This window comes from Micromys minutus (genome assembly GCF_963924665.1).
Source record: "Micromys minutus genome assembly, chromosome: 7".
Classification (NCBI taxonomy): Eukaryota; Metazoa; Chordata; class Mammalia; order Rodentia; family Muridae; genus Micromys; species Micromys minutus.
In genome coordinates, this window is record NC_137976.1 from 16,995,897 (window position 1) to 17,014,866 (window position 18,970).

Below are 18,970 nucleotides of genomic sequence, written 5' to 3' on the forward strand. Positions count from 1 at the left end.
TCCTGTGCAAAAAAAAATGCTAATCGTCTAAGCAAATGTAAGGTGTTACTTCTTATTAATGATCGTTTGTAGTACAATCACCAGTATTTTCCTTTTTGTGAGCTAAAGAGTCAGTAATTGACAGTGTGAGCTGTGATGGGCCTATGACTTAAAGAAAATTGGAAAGTTAAGTAATTTTCAACATAGAAGCCTGTTTAACTCTGGCTCTTTAAACAGAGACATCTCAATAATAGATGAATAGGCTAATATGCTTCAATTACCTGTTTTACTAACATGATGATAATTAATGTATTTTCACAGTAATCACCAAAAACCACCTCTGATGTATTCATTTATTCATTTTGACCCCAAGTTCATTGTTCATACTCATAGTTCATCTACACACACATACACGCACTCACATAATATATATATATACATATATATAAGTATATATGTGTATATATATATACATATATATACATATACATATATATATATATATATATATATATTCTGGTTTTACACATCACAAGTTCTATTAAAATTAGAAAAGGAAGCAGTTTACATAAAAAGTAATTTTGATACAGTAAATGTGCATGAAGAACCTAAAGCTTTGAAAGTAAAATTGGGGAAGAAATTATTCATTAAAACAAGGCAATCACTTTAGATGTCATTGAAGCAGTGACATGAATCAAACTTCTAAGGGATCACAGAAGCCAGCCCCACCTATACTAGACAAAGGGAGCAAAGACAGCTAAGAGAACAGAAGATAATGTTGGCCCTTTGAGGGAAAACCGTCAGGCCCACCATGTAGGAGTGCAGTGATATAAACAGTGGAGCAGATCTAACCGTGGATCCACTGTGCTGCTGGCTTGTGTACTGAGGATTAGAAGAAACTGGCTTATCTTTTCCTTTTTTTATTGGATAGTTTATATTTCAAATGTTATCTCCTTTCCCAGTTTACTGATCTCCTATTTCCCCTTCCCTTGCTTTTATAAGGATGCCCCCTTTCCTACCCACCCATTCCTACCTCCCCACCCTGGCATTCTGCTACACTGGGGAAATAAGACTACACAGGACCAAGGGCTTCTCCTCTCATTGAAGCCAAAGAAAGCCATTCTCTGTTACATATGTAGTGGAGCCATGGGTCCTTCCATGTGTACTGTTTGGTTGGTGGTTTAGTCCCTGGGAATTCTGGGGTATCTGGTTGTTTGATATTGTTGTGCTTCCTATGGGGTTGCAGACCCCTTCAGCTCCTTCAGTCCTTTCTCTAAGTACTCCATCAGGGTTTCCAGGCTGAGTTTGATGATTGACTGCAGGCAAGTATCCACATCTCTGTCGGTAAGGGCCTGTCAGAGCCTCTCAGGAGACATCCATATCACGCTCCTGTCAGCAAGCACTTTTCAGCATCAGCAGTAGTGACTGGGGCTGGCTTAAAGTACAGCTCAGAGAAGTTTTATAGCTCGTGGTAACCCTAGAACAGTTTATAACAAGGCAAGACAGTTGAAGAGACACCAGCACTGGGGTACCCACTGACCCAGAGATGGGGGTCACATGCCCTGAATCAGAGAGCAGGTGTAATCAGTTTAATAGTGAATGCAAGGGATAGCAGTTGCAATTAATAATTACTAGTTAATAATAACTAACAGCTATTAATTGAACATGAAATATTATATATAACTCCAGCCATATGTGTGTAAATGTGTTCTGCAAAAAGGCTGCTTCCAAAAGCTCAATGACATCTACTATTGAAAATGTTGACATATGAGTGATCCTGTGTAATTAGCCTGGAATAAATTGTTTCCAAAAGCCTGATCCCATATAAATAAACTAATAACTCACTGAGATAAAAACTAACCATTAGATTAATAATCACCATATCCTTCTAAAGACATGCTGAAACAACCATATAACAAAATCACCTTTTATTTCCTCTTGTGTAAAAAAAAATATCTAATAAAGTCTCTACCACACTTAATCAAGAGGAATTGGATGAAATTTCAGGAAACCATTAGTACCTATTGACTATGACAGATATGTGTTATGTTGTTGAAACCTTTGATGTTAAAATTCTCACTTTCTACTTTTGTGTCATTATAATAAAGATAAAATAATTCTGCTGCTATTTAAAGGAGTTTAAGTACATTACAGAAAGAAAAAGTGCTTTCAGCTTGCTAACGGATTAATAACTGAAGAAACGAGATGAAACCGGACAAAGGTGTAACAGGATGAATGTAGGGTAGAGATTTTAAGCAGTTGGGAGGGAATTGTAGTCTCCGGAGAAAGTTATTTTGCAAGACTTCTAAAAATTAGACAAGATCAAGCAGGTCAGAACGCACCAGTGGCAGTGGGGAATGGGGTGAAGGTAGGGCTTGATGGGTCTCCCTAGCTCACAAAGCTGTGATTTCATAATCTACCAGTCATTCACCCCCCGGGGTATTTTTCTTCCAACTGGCTTTTTTATGTGTCAGAACATTGTGTGTCTGAAATGAAGGAGAATTAAATGTCTCCCGCAGTTCTTCTTTTCCATATAGGATTCTTTTGTTCTTAACCTTCCCTTTAAATGACAGGAAAGCCTTAATGGAACAGATAAACTTTGAATTAGCATCACTTTAGGGAAGAACATCTAAGCTGCTTAACTTTTTCCAGATCTTCTAAAGGACTCCCTCGTGGGGGAGCCACAGCTCCCCAATCTTTGCCCTGTCAGCTCTCAGGGTCACTTTGTATCCCTTAAAAGTAAAAGGAATTGGGGGTGGTGGTGTGGATGCAGGGCCATGCTTTGGCATGCTCTTCCTCGGAGGGGGCCTATTTGTTCAGAGAATTTGAGCAAATGAGGTTAGTAGCATAAAAAGACTTCACAATGTCGGGGTCACTAAAGGCATAGCTTTCTTTGGTTCTTTTTCCCCTTCTTTTCAACAACATTGCAATTGTTTCCACTGCTCTGATGGACAGTGTTGAGAAGAAAGGAGGTCATTAAAATTAAGATGTCTTAGCTAAGATTAAATTTTATTACCCCCAGCGCTATTTACATAAATTACCTTTCTTCTTCTCGTTTCTCTTGAGTTTACTGTTGTATTAAATTTTGGAAACTGTTGGAAACTTAATAGTATTTAAAAAACCGAATTTAGATCATTTTATATCAAACCTCTTAGTAATATTTATCTGTAGATTTAGTTATCTTGTACAGACTAAGGCACACGAAGCCATTTACCTCAGTCTATATTCTTTTTAATGGAGACTGACAATTTTCTAGCAATCAGAACCACCTTCCAAGACTCGGCTGTATGTGTCAGCATCAGTGCTGATAACTTTAATTGGAATCTTGGTGGAAGAGAATTTGAATTCAGTCCTGAAGAGACAAACAGAAAAATCGACAGAAGAAAGTTGTACAAAGAAAAATATGACTAGAAAAAAAAGTTCATTGTGAGCTTCAATTAGCAAGCTTTATTCAATTTTCTGACTTTAAGGTTGCTTTCAAGAGATCTAAAATGCATCTCAAGAAAATTAAAGAATTAACAAAAGGCATTATCATTTAACCATGGTGACCTCATGAGGCTACATACAATGTCTAGTGAGTCATTCGTAGGAATTTAATAAATGTAAAAGCAAGTCAACTTGGTGTAACGAGGATAGATTAAACAGCACTTGCCAGTGCCAAATAGAAAATGCAAAAGTAAACAGGATACTACTCATCTCCCCACGTCCAACAAGTTTAGCAAGTATGTAGTAGAGGCCTATAAAGGTAGCTTCATAAAGAGAGTGTTCACCAGGCAAAGAGGGGGTGCTGAACTAGACTTCTCAGCTCATTGGCAAAAAGCCTAAGCAGGCAGTAGGCAATTGCAGTTCCACAAACTGGAAGATTCTTGGTCTGCCTTGTCAGACAGAATAGCCAAATCACAAGGCCCCTGTATCAAAAATAATGGAAGAGGTCCAAAAGCTAAGGTCATCCCTTGGCCTATATAAGCTCATGCACTTGTGTGTTAACAGGTGAACCTGCACTAACTCTGACACAACCAACATGCACATATGCACAAATATCTATAAAAGTGGAAATCCAATAAAATTCAAATGCTTTGCTCACTTGTATCAAGGAGGTTTTCTTAAGGAACTTAGTTAAATTTTCTATGAGTCAAAGTCTATTATTTTAAGTATAGTAGGTTAAGACAGAGTAGTTGAAAGAAGGAGACTATGGCCAGGAGATTGAGAAGGATCTGAAATGTCCTCAGATTTGTACTACTTGGAAATACACAGAGAATCAGAACTTGAAGAACTGATTGCATTTAATAGATAACTCATTTTGACTAGGGCTGGAAGTGATGGCTGCCATAGTAAAGAGGCCTCAGCAGAATGAATTTGTATTTGCTAAGATAGAATTAGATAATGAACTGATCAGGTTGCATCTCAGGAAGCATCATTAAGCATTGCTGTAAGAATTCTGCTGATACAGATTTATAAAACAACCCAAGGAAGGCACTTTCCTTGAAAATAAACACTACAGCAGTGTTCTAATTAGCTTATAAATTGCTGTGAGAAAATGTTGATTAAAACAACTTGAATAGGAAAGGGGTTCATTTGGTGTACAGTTTGCTGTTCTATCTATCATCAATGGAAGGAAAGTCAGGAACTCCTGAAAGGAACCTAGAAGCAAGAACTGTGGCAGAGACCACAGGGGAGTCCAGCTTACTAGTCTGCTTCCTCGGGTTTGCACAGCAACTGTCTTACATAGCTCAGACTCAAGTGTCCAGAGATAGCACCACCCACACTTGATTAGACCTTTCTAGATCAATTAGCAATTAGCAAAATGCCACCTCAGATGTGCTCATAAGCCAATGTAATGTGATGGTTGCTCAACTGAGGTCCTATCTTCTTGAGTTACTATTTCTGTCAAGCACACAAGACTTAACCAGCATAAATGGTGTCATGACTTACTGTCACTAGTCATAGTGCTGGGAGTTAAACTGCCGTTAAAATAGTGTCTGTCTGATGTCTTACTCTGAGTATAACAGCTAGTTGCAGAGTTAATTTAGAGTTCAACCCATAAAAGCACAAAGTTTAGAACATATGCAAATTTGGAAGGCAGGCAAATATGGTCAGTTGTTAGAAGACTTAAGAAAAACAGCATAATGTCTTAGATTTTTTTAAAATATGTATCTTATCCCAGGGACAAGAATAGCAAATTGTGGATAAAACATTACTCTTCTAGAATATAGAATTGCTCAGGCTATAAAAAACTTCTTATCAAGTTAAAGTGAAATGTATTCCCTTTGAGAATCTCTATTGCATCCTGTTGGTGTGGTCAAAATCAAAATAGCATAGATAATGTTAACGAATAATTGGGTGAGTAGATTAAATTTAATATAATTTACATGTCCTATTTTTATAATTTCATAGGGAACTTAATTTATCTTTTGTTAGCTGAATAATTTATTTAACTTGGGTAATAATTTAGTAAGAGTATATTATTTTATATACAACAGTATCTATAGCTGCACATGATATTAATTTGTGTAAATTATAATAGGTACTCTAATTTCCATAATTAATGTTGTTTTACTCGGACATGAAGTCATGTATTGATTGTATAATCAATTGTAAGCCAGTTATCACTAGATGTTGGAATAATAGACTCGATGTACTTCACATTATGCCTGGTAGACAGACTGTGATGTGTGAACATGACTGAACAGAGGGAGAAACATGATGTGTGCTTCCACCATACAACTACCAGCTCAGTAGGAATATTTCTGAGCTGTTGGACCTGTAGCCTAAGTAGTAAAATAAGAATTTCTTTCTTAGCATTTTCTAAACAGGTAAAATCAAGATGAATTTGAGATGAACTTGGATGTGGACAGTTAGCAGTCCCATGAGGGGACTTCTGCTGATCGGAAGCAGGTCCTTTACACAGCTTTGTGTCAGTGAGCATAGGCAGAGCTAAAATATCCATATAATATCACGACATATATAAAAATGCAAGTGAGCTGATAGGAGCACAACCTGTTAAACATGTTTATTTTACCTTGCATTTTAAATAGGAATCCAATGTATGTGCATAGATCACATCTGTAAGACATTTGACCACAATTTTCCCTTGATAGAACCCTCATTTATTCTGAATAACTTCTGCCTCAATAGTCTAAATATGTATTTATAAGCAGCTTTCATTTCTCTTTTTTGTATCTTATTCTTATTCTACAAATTACCGATGCAGTAATTTGTACTTTATATATGACACCGCCTATACTTTTCTGTTGAAAGGCACAGGAGAGGAGAAATTGATCTCAAGCAAACACATTTGAGCATTTCATGAAACAATACATGTCAATCACATTCTCTTAGTCCAATACTTCATTTGCTTTCATCATGATTTGCTGCATGATACCTGATTCTGTTTTAATGTATGAGTAGCAAACTAAGAATGAAGTAAATGCATCAAAGAGAATGTTCAAAATATTCTTTCTAATCATACTTCACACACTGGGAATGGCTCAAATCACTGCCTGGAATAATGAATTCTAAACCAGAAAGGAGTTACGCAGCGTCTTGTTCTATTTCAAAAGATTTTATGTGGATTAGCATGCTTCCTGCTTCTCTGTGATCTGATTAGTTATCATTCAAAGAAACATGGAAATATAAAACCCTTATGAAAATCAGGCACCTTCTTATGTAAAGATATGCAGTGTAGTCAATGGGATATAAAGTTAGTGTTCCTTAGAAAGCCTGGCCCTGTCATCAAATGTGCTTAAGTAATTGTGAATCCCATGAGTCCACCAATCCGTATATCTAAATAAAGTCAGTCATGAGCTGACAACCTGTCAAGCTACGAATTCATCAAGATGTACAGAAAATTAAAATTAAGGATGGATGTCCAGAGTTGCGTGATTTTTCATAAACAATTTATTATGGCAGAGTCAACCATAAGGACCCAAGTGTAGTACCTCATCCAGTGTGCAAAAATGCACATCCTGATGCTTCATTTTAAATGCCTATGTCCTTTACACAAGTAAAAGTTCTTGGTTGCCTTTCAGGATTTTACATTTCTACTCCAACGGAACAAGCATGGAAGGGTGAAAGAGTAGGCCTTTCAAGCCTCGCTTTAGACTTCACTCCAGAGCCATTCTGCCTTCATTTCTGGTATGTTTGCAGTCAGTCCCTTAGCTTTGGGTAGGAAATATTTGAACATTCTCTTTGTAAATGGGTAGGTAGCAAGGCTTTTATTGTGGAAGCAGGCTCAGATTTCACTGAGATTTTGGCTAAAGTAATAGTTAATGCATTAATTTTTTTAATTGATATAAGAGCAAAGTATTAGTAGAATGCTGAATCACACACATAGGAAGACTCCAAGAAAACAAGGGTATTTTAAATACAAGAAAAAAATGTAAAAAGAACTAGATATGAGTATTTAATATGTTAGGAATCTAACATGTTTATCTTTGCTTATTTCCCAACCAGGTATTACATGTGCTGCGAAAATGTCCACAACTTAAACATTCATATCAGCAGCACTGAAACCACAGACAAGATAGTTTTCCAAAGGAAAGGAAACTATGGGAGAAACTGGAATTATGGTCAAGTCACCTTAAATGAAACAGTAGAATTTAAGGTTGGCAAACCTGCTTTGTGATTTCTGTTTCTTATTTTGTGTTTGTGTGATAGTGTAAGTATACTCTACAATGACATGATAAAGAATTTGTGGAGAAAAGCTAGTAACTTTCTCTCCTTTTCTAATCTACCTTATTTATATTTTATGACATTTAGTTTCATTTATTCCCTTTTCACTTTTAAGTCATAACCTGAAATATTAACATTCCACTTAGGTCAGGAAATCCATAGGAAAGGAGACAATTCATCTCCTCCTTCCAAACTTTGATCTGTGTTGCTCATGGGGACTTTGAACAGCTCACAAGCTCTGCCTGGTTCAACTCTTCACTCTTGATTATCTCTTCCTGGTAGGACATCCACGCCCATAATTATCCACCAAACTGACCCTACAATGACTTAATCTCTGTGACTTTCCCTTAGAACAAAATTCTATGAGCCTTATCATTGGGAAGTCTCTGATCATTTATTCTGCATTAAGTTGAATTAATTTTTCCAGATAAGAATTTAATGTCTTGATTTCCTGAGGGTTGGTGCAATTAAACTATAGGACATTATAGGCTATTAGTTTGACTAAATTAACAGGATTTGAATCGAGTGATTTGGAACAAGTTAGCATCACTTTCACAGGATGTATGTTTGAACAGACAATGTTATCACCAGAGACACTGATTCTCCCCTAGGACACAGAGATGTGGTTCTCAACTTTCTTAATGCTGCTATACTTTTCCTCATTTTGTGCCGACCTCAACCATAAACTTCTTTTCTAGCTAGTTCACAGCTGTCCTTTTGCTACTGCTATGAGTCTTTATGCAGCTATCTAATATGCAGATATCAGATATGTCATCTTTGTGAAAAGGTCATTTGAGCCCCAAAGGGGTTGTGCTTCACAGGTTGGAAAACCACTGACACAGATTACAACATCCACAATCAGTAACCCTAGCCTGTATTTTTCATCATACTTTATTTTTTTAATCTAGTCTTCTTATTACATATTTTTTGTTTTGTTTGTTCTCTGATAACTCAAATAAGGAATACAGAATATCAAATTGAAAAAAAAAAAGATAAATGAAAGGAGGAAATCAATACTTCTGCAGGTAATCCTGGACTTTGAGGTTCTTTTCTAAACCTCTAATGATCCATTATTTTTGAGCATAGCTCACAAAGTAGAAAGACCTTGGCATATCTCACATGCACAGCAAGGATTGTTTATTCATGATTTAGCTCCTGTGGTTTAGTTTGCTGCAGTCCTAAATCACTGAATGTAAAATTAAAAAATAATCCTCATCCAGGTAGAGGTGTATACACAGCTTTAATGTCAACACTCAGGAGACAGAGGCAGGTAGATCTCTGTGAGTTTGAGGTCAATCTGGTCCACATAGTGAGTTCTAGAACAACAAGGGCCACACAGAAAAATTCTTTCTCGGAAATAAAACTTATCAGTCAAAATTTTTATAATATATTGTCATAATTATATTGTATAACATTAAGACAGTAATTCTGGAGATATATGAACTAAGATCTAATCACTCCAGATTGAGAAACAATGACAGACCAAAGTAAAGATATCAACAATGTATAACTTGTTGAATCAGTGAGATAATTGGAGTATCAGTGAGGGGTTACCTAGAGAAGCAGAAATCTATATGACGGAAAATAGAGATGATCATTCACAAAAGCTGCAAATCTGAAACTAACTCTTTACAAGTTGGCCAGTGCCTTTTCCAGGCAGCTCAGCCAGTCTGAACTGAGTCTATTCAGGCAGCTCCACTTGTCTTAAGAGTGCCTCTCAACAACTACCCCAAAAGCTCAGATTACCCAAGATGCAATTCACAGACCATATGAAGATCAACAAGAAGGAAGGACAAAGTGGGAATGTTTCAGTCCTTCTAGGAAGGAGGAACAAAGTGTGGAGCAGAGACTGAAACAAAGGCCATCCAGAGACTTCCCCACCTGGAAATCCAGCCCATATACAGCCACTAAATCCAGACAATATTGCTGATGTCAAGAAGTACATGCTGACAAGAGCCTGACAGAGCTGTCTCTTGAGATGCTCTTCTAGATCATGACAAACAGAGGGAGATCTCACAGCCAACCGTTGAACTGAGAACAGGATACCCAATGAAGAGTGAGAGAAAGGATTAAAGAGTTGAAGGGATGCACAAACCCACAGGAACACCAAAATACATTAAAAAGTAAATAAAAAAATAAAACCTGGAAAAGGGCAGACCTCACGATCCTCATCAATTTGAAGAAAATTTTGAATGTATTGGGTGATCTGATTCCTGACTTAAAAAGAACATCCCAGCAGGATGAGATGTTTTGCTTCTTTTAGAATATCCTGAGTTTTAAGGAGTCTCCTTGCAAGATTTAGGAAATTATTTCACAAAATAACTGTTTTGATACATTATGTTACTATTCTAGATCCCTAATGTGTCTAGTTTATAAATCATACATCTTTGTATGTAAGCTAGTATAAGATATATTTGGGTCAACATGAGGTTCAGCAACACTTAAAATTTTAAAAATGAAGTTGGTTCTGCAAAATATGTTCTCTATGGGAGAATATTAACTCACTTTTTGGTTATGTCATTATATTGAGAAGTATTGGACAACTTACTGAATGTCTTTAAATCTTGATTTTTCTCTTATGGGAAATGGAAAGAGAGTCACACTTAGTTAGACTAGTGTTTTGTAGAAGATCTATAAAGTTAATGAACACATTAATGAATCGAGGAAAACATAGTATCACATAAGTTATGTATATCTTGAGCCTAGGACAGCAAGTACCATGCAACAAGTATTATGTTCATGCCATTCTTATCCTACTTAAGATAGGTCCAGGGCAATATAGTTGAAAACAGCTACATCTCTGAGAACCTGCTGTTGTGCCTAAGGCCCACAGAAACTGTGACTAAGTCTGTTTGTGCATCTTGTGGTTAGCACGATCAAGAAAGTCCCAGCTCAGTACTTTATGTCCAGTATGAGATAATCCTGAATGCTCTTACTATGCTAGTCATTTCTTCGTGTCCAAATTTTCTAATTAAATAATCTAATCACAATATCTTCTTTTCAGGACTAGTGTATATTATTAAGAAAAGCAGATAACATCATTTTAAAAATCATCCTGAGTACATTTACCTATGCTTCCGAATTTTGTGTATGCTTTACTAAGTTAACTAAAATATAAAGTCAGGAGAAAGAGAGATCAATCATAAAGCTATAATCTAACTCAGATGGAAGACATGCATAGATATTTTCCAAGATTTATATGTGATAAGAAAGTGGAAAGCCTCAAACTAATTTATAATGTATGATTTATCAATATTTCAAGGTGGATTATTTTACTATGCATCATGTATGGATGTGACACTGAATCCTTAAGAATAACAAAGTCAGAAATGATTAGAGTGGAATAATATTATATATCTCTCTGAATTTCAGGTTGTATTCAATGCTTTTAGAAACCAAGGTTGCAGTACAGTAGCCCTGGATGATATAAGCCTAACAAGGGGAATTTGCAGTGAGAGTCCTTATCCAGAACCAACCTTGGTGCCCACCCCTCCACCAGAGCTTCCTAGTAAGTAACTTCATGCCAGATCTCATTGCCCTTCTCAGGAAAAATTTGACGACTACTATTGCTATGTTAAAACTAAAACACCACAAGTCTATTTTATAATAATTTGATAGAAAATATGGAACCTAAAAGTTTAATATACAGCCATAATAAATGGAAAGTATTTTTCTCCTGAAATGTTACCTCAGTAAGACTTTAGAACATGTTTTTTGGTAGCTGCTTAAAAGATTGTAGTTGAGCAATACCTGAGACTTTTAGATTGTCAGAAATTTTAACTCAAAGAATAAAATAGATCATATGCTTAGTTCTATTCATAGTTCAAAATGGAAAGCCTAAGTTTCAAAGAAACCTCATTACTATTCATCTTATCCATATCCAAGGAGCATACACTATTACTGAGCATGAACCTTGACTAGTCATAAAAGGAGAATCACAGATAATGCCTTTTACAACACACCCACTGTCCCTTTGTTAAGGGACAATTAACAAAGTGTTCTACTTTGCCTTTGAGGAAATATCTTTCTTGTGATCATGGGAAGCTGAGAGAGACAATGTATTCCATCATGTATGTGAACACTCAAACAGACTTTCCTTGTCTTATTTTGTCTCAAACACTTTCAATTTTGAAACACATAAAACACTCACAAAAGTACACGTTTTTCTACTTGCAAGCTTCAACGTAAAATAAACAAACACTTAAGCAAAAACATTTGACAAAATATCTGCATGGAGAAAGAAATGCATTTGCAACCAAATCAGATTGTCTCATAACTGTCTTATGTCCTTTACATGCTCAGAATACATTTACACAGACATACAGACATGCATACACACACACACACACACACACACACACACACACATACACACACACACACACACACACACACACACACACACACACACCATCTATGGCTCATCTGTGAGAAAGAGTAAAAATGTTTGTGTAAGAAAATGTATAGAATCAGCAGCACTAGGAAGGCTTCAGGAGAGGGAGCAAGAGCCCTGGTACCACAGTACAGAGCTAAATTCTGGCAAAATCAAAGGCTTTATGTTTTATTTCCAGTTCTGGGAATGGAGTGCAAGACTTCTGACACATTAGGCAGATACACAAGTGGGCCCCTTAATCCCAATGCTTTTGCTTGGTTTAGTGCACCTGTGTTTCATTGTATCTGTCTGGTTTCTAATATTACATGAAGTGAATAATCCATAAATACTATTAGACATGCCTCCTGATGTTTTTCTCATATTCCTCCTTGATATCCAAAATAGTTTTGAAATAAATATTTTCATTGGAACTAAATGTTGAAGTAATACCAATATGAAGGCAATAATTCGGGCCTGGTGCCAATGACAGATAGTGGTCTTATTTTTATTCTGTGTGCATCCTCTATATTTATAGTGTATGACATCTTACGCAAAACTGTATGTTAAAAATTCTTAAAATCTCTACTGGTTTGATGAGTAGTTCCTATAAGTTAAATATTTTTTGATGATTTATGAAAACAGATTTCTTCTGTCAGTATACCCCTCTATTAATCAATAAATAGTCCAACCTGTGTTTTCTTAGAAAAGTCTCATATACTCCATACTTAAGGCATTGGCCAAGTTGCATTACTTAAATCTGAGATAACATATTATATAATATCACACATTTAAAAAATCATCAAAATATGGCTGCCCATGCTAAAACCTATATTATGTGTAGCATCATCATATCTATTATAGTCCAGAAAAAACAAACAATGACAACAACAAGAACAACAAAAATAAAACCCTCTCACAGTATCTCAATATGAAAAAGTTTTACATCCATGCATATTTTAGGGCTGGGAAAACTGTATTGTTAGAACAACGCATCTGAATTTAAGACATACATTCACAAATTGCCCAGAGTGTGTTTATTCCACTTTCCAATTGGCTCACTTTGAGCCAATGTTTAGCACAGCATAAAATGTTAATTACCACCCAATACACTCTGAACAATTTCTTTCTAATACCCTTTGCAAGTTGGGTCAATGTAAGTCCTATTTTTAAAGAGCTACTTGGATTCCAAACCACTGATTTGTTTAAAGCTAAAATAAAAGGAAATCACGGTTGACTTGTAAAACCTTTCACTCTTTACACAGCAGTTAAAAAAGAAATCCTTAGACAGGAAGGTGAATAATAAAATTCTATGCCCACTCCACTCCTGAGATTATTGTTGGGAATTTCAAGCAAATTCACAACTCCAAAGATGCCTCTACCATGTGACTTTAGTCTCTGCTCCCGCAACTTCAGGATGGCCCTTGTAATGATGGTACAATTAATATGGAGAGTCTATTGAAAGAAGTTTATAAAGGCTACTACTCTACTTTACAAACATCTTATTGATTTGAAAACAATTCTGATACTCTGTGATGAAGGGCAGTAAGAATAGACAGAAAACAATCTATACTTCAGGCCCTGACTGATTTCTGGAGTACTTGAATAATTAAGAAAATACGTGGCTTTAGCTATTTGAATGTTCACTATTTTTAAGATTGTTTTCTATTGTATCCTGATTTAAGCCATTTTTCATTTCCTAACACGCAGTAAGAGTTAATTTATTGGACAACCATGTGAAAATAAGTCTGAATTCCTGCTGTCTTAGCTTTTTTTTTCAGACCAGCATTCTATGGTATTTGTTTAATTTTATATTTAACCGCTAAAACACAAATATTAATTTTATTCATAGAATCTTTCATCAAAGAACATTTTCCTATGCTATATTGTTTTCATCAGTCTCTCTTTGCAACAACTTGACTACTTAGGGTTATCATTGGTTACACTTTTCATGAACAAATAAAATTTGGTTTTCATGAATGAACATTTAAACAGATTTGTCACAAAATACATAAATCTATTTATAGTATGAATGGTTGCAATAATGTATTAAAATATTAATTTTTAAAATCAGACTATTAATTTCCAGGACAAATTGAATTTTAGATTCTAACATAAACTCATTAACATTTTCCTATAATATCAAAAGATTAATTACTTATTATTAAGGAAGTAGATGATTGAAAATACTGAAAATTACTTCACATAAACTACATGTCATTTATTATTTCTCAAGCTGTATCTATTATTTCCCTAATAAAAGACTACCAATCACATGCCTACTAGTAATTGAAATTATGCCTTTGTTTCTCTTTTTAATTATTTTTAAGGCTGAATATTTATATGACTTTTATTTTTACTTCTGTATAAAATCATCCAATAAGGAGTTAAACTTATTGTCTATAAAGTAAGATTTAGAGAAACTGATTTTCCAAGGTGACTTTTACATTTTCTGTACTATCTTTTTATTAATTTATTTATTTTATAAAATATTATTTTAGCTCACAAAATTTGTTACATAATAATATATGATGAATACACATTTTATCCATTTTTTTTTTCTAAGAAGAACTGAGGTTTCCACATTTTTGGCCTTTCATTTTGAGCTTCATATGATCTGAGTTGTCTCTTGGGTATTCAGAGATTTCTATGGCTAGTATCCAATTATCAGTGACTGAATATCATGTGTGTTCTTTGTGATTGGGTTACCTCACTCAGATATATTTTCTAATTCCATCCATTTGCCCAGGAATTTTATAAAGTCATTGTTTCTAATAGCTGGGTAGTACTCCATTGTGTAAATCTACCACAATTTCTGTATCCATTCCTCTACCAAAAGACATCTAGGTTCTTTCCAGCTTCTGGCTATTATAAAAAAGGATATTATGAACATGGTGGAGCATGTGTCCTTGTTATATGTTGGAGCATTTTGGGGTACATGCCCAGAAATGGAATAGCTGGGTCTTCAGGTAGTACTAAGTCTAATTTTCTGGGCAACTGCAAAACTGATTTCCAGAGTGGCTGTAACAGCTTACAACCCCACCAACAGTGGAGTAGTCCTCTTTCTCCACATCCTCTCCAGCAACTGCTGTCATCTGAGACTTTGATCGTAGCCATTCTGACTGGTGTGAGGTGGATTCTCAGGGTTGTTTTGACTTACATTTCCCTGATGACTAGGGATGTTGAGCATTTCTTTAGGTACTTCTCAGCCATTCGCTATTCCTCAGTTGACAATTATTTCTATAGTTCTATACCCCATTTTAATAGGATTGTTTGATTCTCTGGAGTCTAACTTCTTGAGTTATTTGTGTATATTAGATATTTGACTATCAGATGTAGGACTGGTAAAGATCCTTTTCTAATCTGTTGGCTTCTGTTTTGTCTTCTTGACAGCGTCCTTGGCCTTACAGAAACTTGGCAATTTCATGAGGTTCCCTTTATCGATTCTTGATCTTAGAGCATAGGCCATTGGTGTTCTGTTTAGGAAATTTTCTCCTGTGCCTATGTGTTATAAGCTTTTCCCAACTTGCTCTTCTAATAGTTTCAGTGTACCTGGTTTTGTGTGGTGATTTTGATCCACCTGCACTTGAGCTTTGTACAAGGAGATATGAATGGATCATTTGCATTCTTCTGCATGCTGACTGCTAGTTGAACCAACACCATTACTTGAAGATACTGTCCTTTTTTCAATGACTGTTTTTAGCTCCTTTGTCAAACATCAAGTGACCATAAGTGTGGGGGTTTATTTCTGGGTCTTAAATTCTGTTCATTTATCTACCTGCCTATCTCTGTACCAATACCATGCTGTTTTTTATCATGTTTGATCTGTAATATAGCTTGAGGTTAGGGATGGTGACAAAGACTGTACAAAGAAATATAACCTCAGACCAATTTCTCCCATGAATATCAATGCAGAAATACTCAATAAAATTCTGGCAAACTGAATCCAAGAACACAAACACATCAAAATAATCATTCACCTTGATCAAGCAGGCTTCATCTTAGAGATGCAGGGATGGTTAAATATATGGAAATTCATCAACACAATCAATATAAACAAACTCAAAGAAAAACCACATTATCATCTCACTAGATGCTGAGATAGCTTTTGACAAAATTCAACACCCCTTTATGTTAAAAGTCTTGGAAAGATCAGAAGATCAAGGCCCATACCTAAACATATTAAAAGCAACCAATTCAGCAAAACAATAGCCAGCATCAAACCAAATGGAGAGAAACTTGAAGCAATCCTATTAAAATCAGGGACTATATCCACTCTCCCACTACCTATTCAATATGGTACTGAAAATCTTGGCCAGAGAAATTAGAAAAAAAATAGGAAGTCAAAGGATATATGCCTTAGTTTTTTTCTTACTTTTTTCCACAGGTGTTTCATTCAAACTCTTTCTGTGAGTGTAAGTTAACCCTCCTCTTCCTCTCCTCCTGGACACACCTCCATATGGACACATACTTTATAAGTGTTGGGTGTAAGCAGAGGTTACCAATAGAATCCCTTAAGAACAGACTCCATCTTTAAAACCTAACTTGGAGAATGCTACAATAACTCATTATGATAATGACAATCACTATGACATAAGAAAAGACTAATCAAAATACAAATATTTGAAAGAAGAGAACTAGGTCTATTAAAATGTGAGAATTTAACACAATTATACATTTATGAAGACATACACACTCTCAAATGCTTACAGATAAATACACTTATGTATAAATGCACACAAATCCATACTGTGAGCATTAACGTGAAATACACATATGCAAAGACACAGGTGCAAAGGACCAGCATTGGCTAAGTGCAGGTTACTGAGAGAAGAATGTTTGCGAGCAGCAAAAACAAACAACATGAAATCAAGTCATGGGACCAAGCTGGTGCCCTAGGTTCTGCTCCAGACAGTTTTCTCGACTGCTTTCTATTTGTTCTTATTTCTCTGAATATCTCCAGATAACTCTCTCTATGTATTCTGCTTGAGAAAAGTCTCCAAGCAGTTCTCTCTTACTATTCTAAAGATTTTTCTGAAATCCTTACAGTTTACAAGCCCAGTCTTATTTTACATTTCAATCTAGTCATTTACTCCAGGTTGCCTTTTGATTATCCTATGAATCTTCAACCCATGACCCAGCCTTTTGATTCTTAGGAGACAGCAAGCACATATTTTTTAGCTTCGCAAATGATTTCAGGGATCTGTCTCACTTTGTTAAGCACAGACAATAAGCTAGCTGCTTTTGTGCTTTAATATTCATGAAGCCTCTCATATAATTCATATTACAGCCTTATATTTTACATAGTTGAGAAATGATGTATTTTTCAGCTTATTTTTTTTTTTAGAGTTTTTAACTTAGGGTTTTAGATAACCCCTGAAGAGCAGACCTTACAATCTCAGCTTTTACCATGTTACTGAGACATTAGCTACACCCCTAACCCAAGACTCTTGCTATGTCTGATTATCATGGAGTCATTGACATTAACAGGAAGGTCACTCCTTGAAAAAGGAATGTAAAGATATATACATTCTTATACAAACAATCCTTAGGTCCAGAGCAGCAACTAACACTCCTGGAGACCCATGCCCTTTTAGTCCTGTTCTAAGGGCAGAAAGCATATCATTCCACCACTATCGAGGACATGCTGGACCCAAAAATCTAGTTCACACATAAACACACAATCACACTTTTATGCATACAAACAAATGCACACATGCTTATGTACAAAAACCACACACAAACACATGTGCAAACTCATACAAGTACACAAACATATTCATCCATGTTCACAAATACCTGTAAAAACAAAAATAAGCAGCATAAATACATGCATGCATACATAATCTCACATATACAAACATATATGCACACAATCACAAAATGTTCAAGACTATAACAGCAAAGATTTTGACTGTTAAAATATAAATAAATTTATCTTTAAAATCAAAATTATTATGAATGTGTAAATTACAACAGTTAAGGAAATTAAAAAAAAAGCCAATTATGATCTGACTTTTCTGACTATGGGTCCAAATTTAATAATACAAATATCTGTATTTAAAACTTTTCCCAAGATGCTGCTAGCCAGATTGTAACACGGAGCTTCCAAAGCTTCTCTACTTATAAAATAACCTCAGACATTCCAAGATTTTTAAAATATAGGAAAGTCCAGATTGCAAGATCAGTGATTTTCCAGCACTGGCTCTTCCAAGATGGTAGGAAGGATGGGATATGCTGTATTATAAATATTCATGTTTTCCTGCAGCTATTATTTTCTCCCTTTTGTTTTGCAAAATATTTCTCTTGATTTAACCCTATGTCCAATTTTCTGAGGAAGCGCCAGACTGATTTTCAGAGTGGTTGCACCAATCTTATAAAAGCAATAAAAATATAGAGGTTTTGAAAACTTTTCTATTAACGACACTGATGTACTGACATTGTTTCCCTGACAACTTGTATTACATCCAAAATGAATCTTTCAGAACTAGCATTGTAGGAAATGTAATTGTAACATGTCTGGCATCTAATAGAATCCCTGTGGAGTGGGAATGGTGTTGATGATTCTTTCCTAATCCCTTTCAGCTGACTGCGGAGGACCTTTTGAACTCTGGGAGCCAAATACAACATTCAGTTCTCCAAACTTTCCAGACAAATACCCAAACCAAGCTTTCTGTAAGTCCTTTCTCTCCCAGTTTATTAAAGAAAGATGTATATAACAAGGGAGGTGCCTCTTAAATGAACAAAGTAGATTATGAATTTGTCAAAATGAATACAGTAATATGTTTGCTAGAATGAAATACTTCTTTAATGGCTTGTTTAATTTTTGAGAGTATTTATAATTATTTCATTTTCTCTTTTGCTTTTCTCCCTCACAAACCTCCCATAAACCCTTGCCTGATTTTTTTCTTCCAAATGTATGACCTCTGTTTTCACTAATAACTTAAATGG

General features: G+C 35.4%; 1 protein-coding gene across 1 annotated transcript in view; it reads left to right on the forward strand.

The window, feature by feature from the left end:
* Positions 1-18,970, forward strand: part of TMPRSS15 (transmembrane serine protease 15) — a gene marked incomplete at both ends in the record, with an annotated part of 120,485 nt that overhangs the window by 58,327 nt on the left and 43,188 nt on the right. Inside the window, 4 exons of the mRNA XM_080919410.1 lie at positions 7,008-7,113; positions 7,432-7,582; positions 11,023-11,158; positions 18,605-18,694. Of these exons, the coding sequence (XP_080775536.1) occupies positions 7,008-7,113; positions 7,432-7,582; positions 11,023-11,158; positions 18,605-18,694 (483 nt within the window). The remainder of the gene's footprint in view (positions 1-7,007; positions 7,114-7,431; positions 7,583-11,022; positions 11,159-18,604; positions 18,695-18,970) is intronic.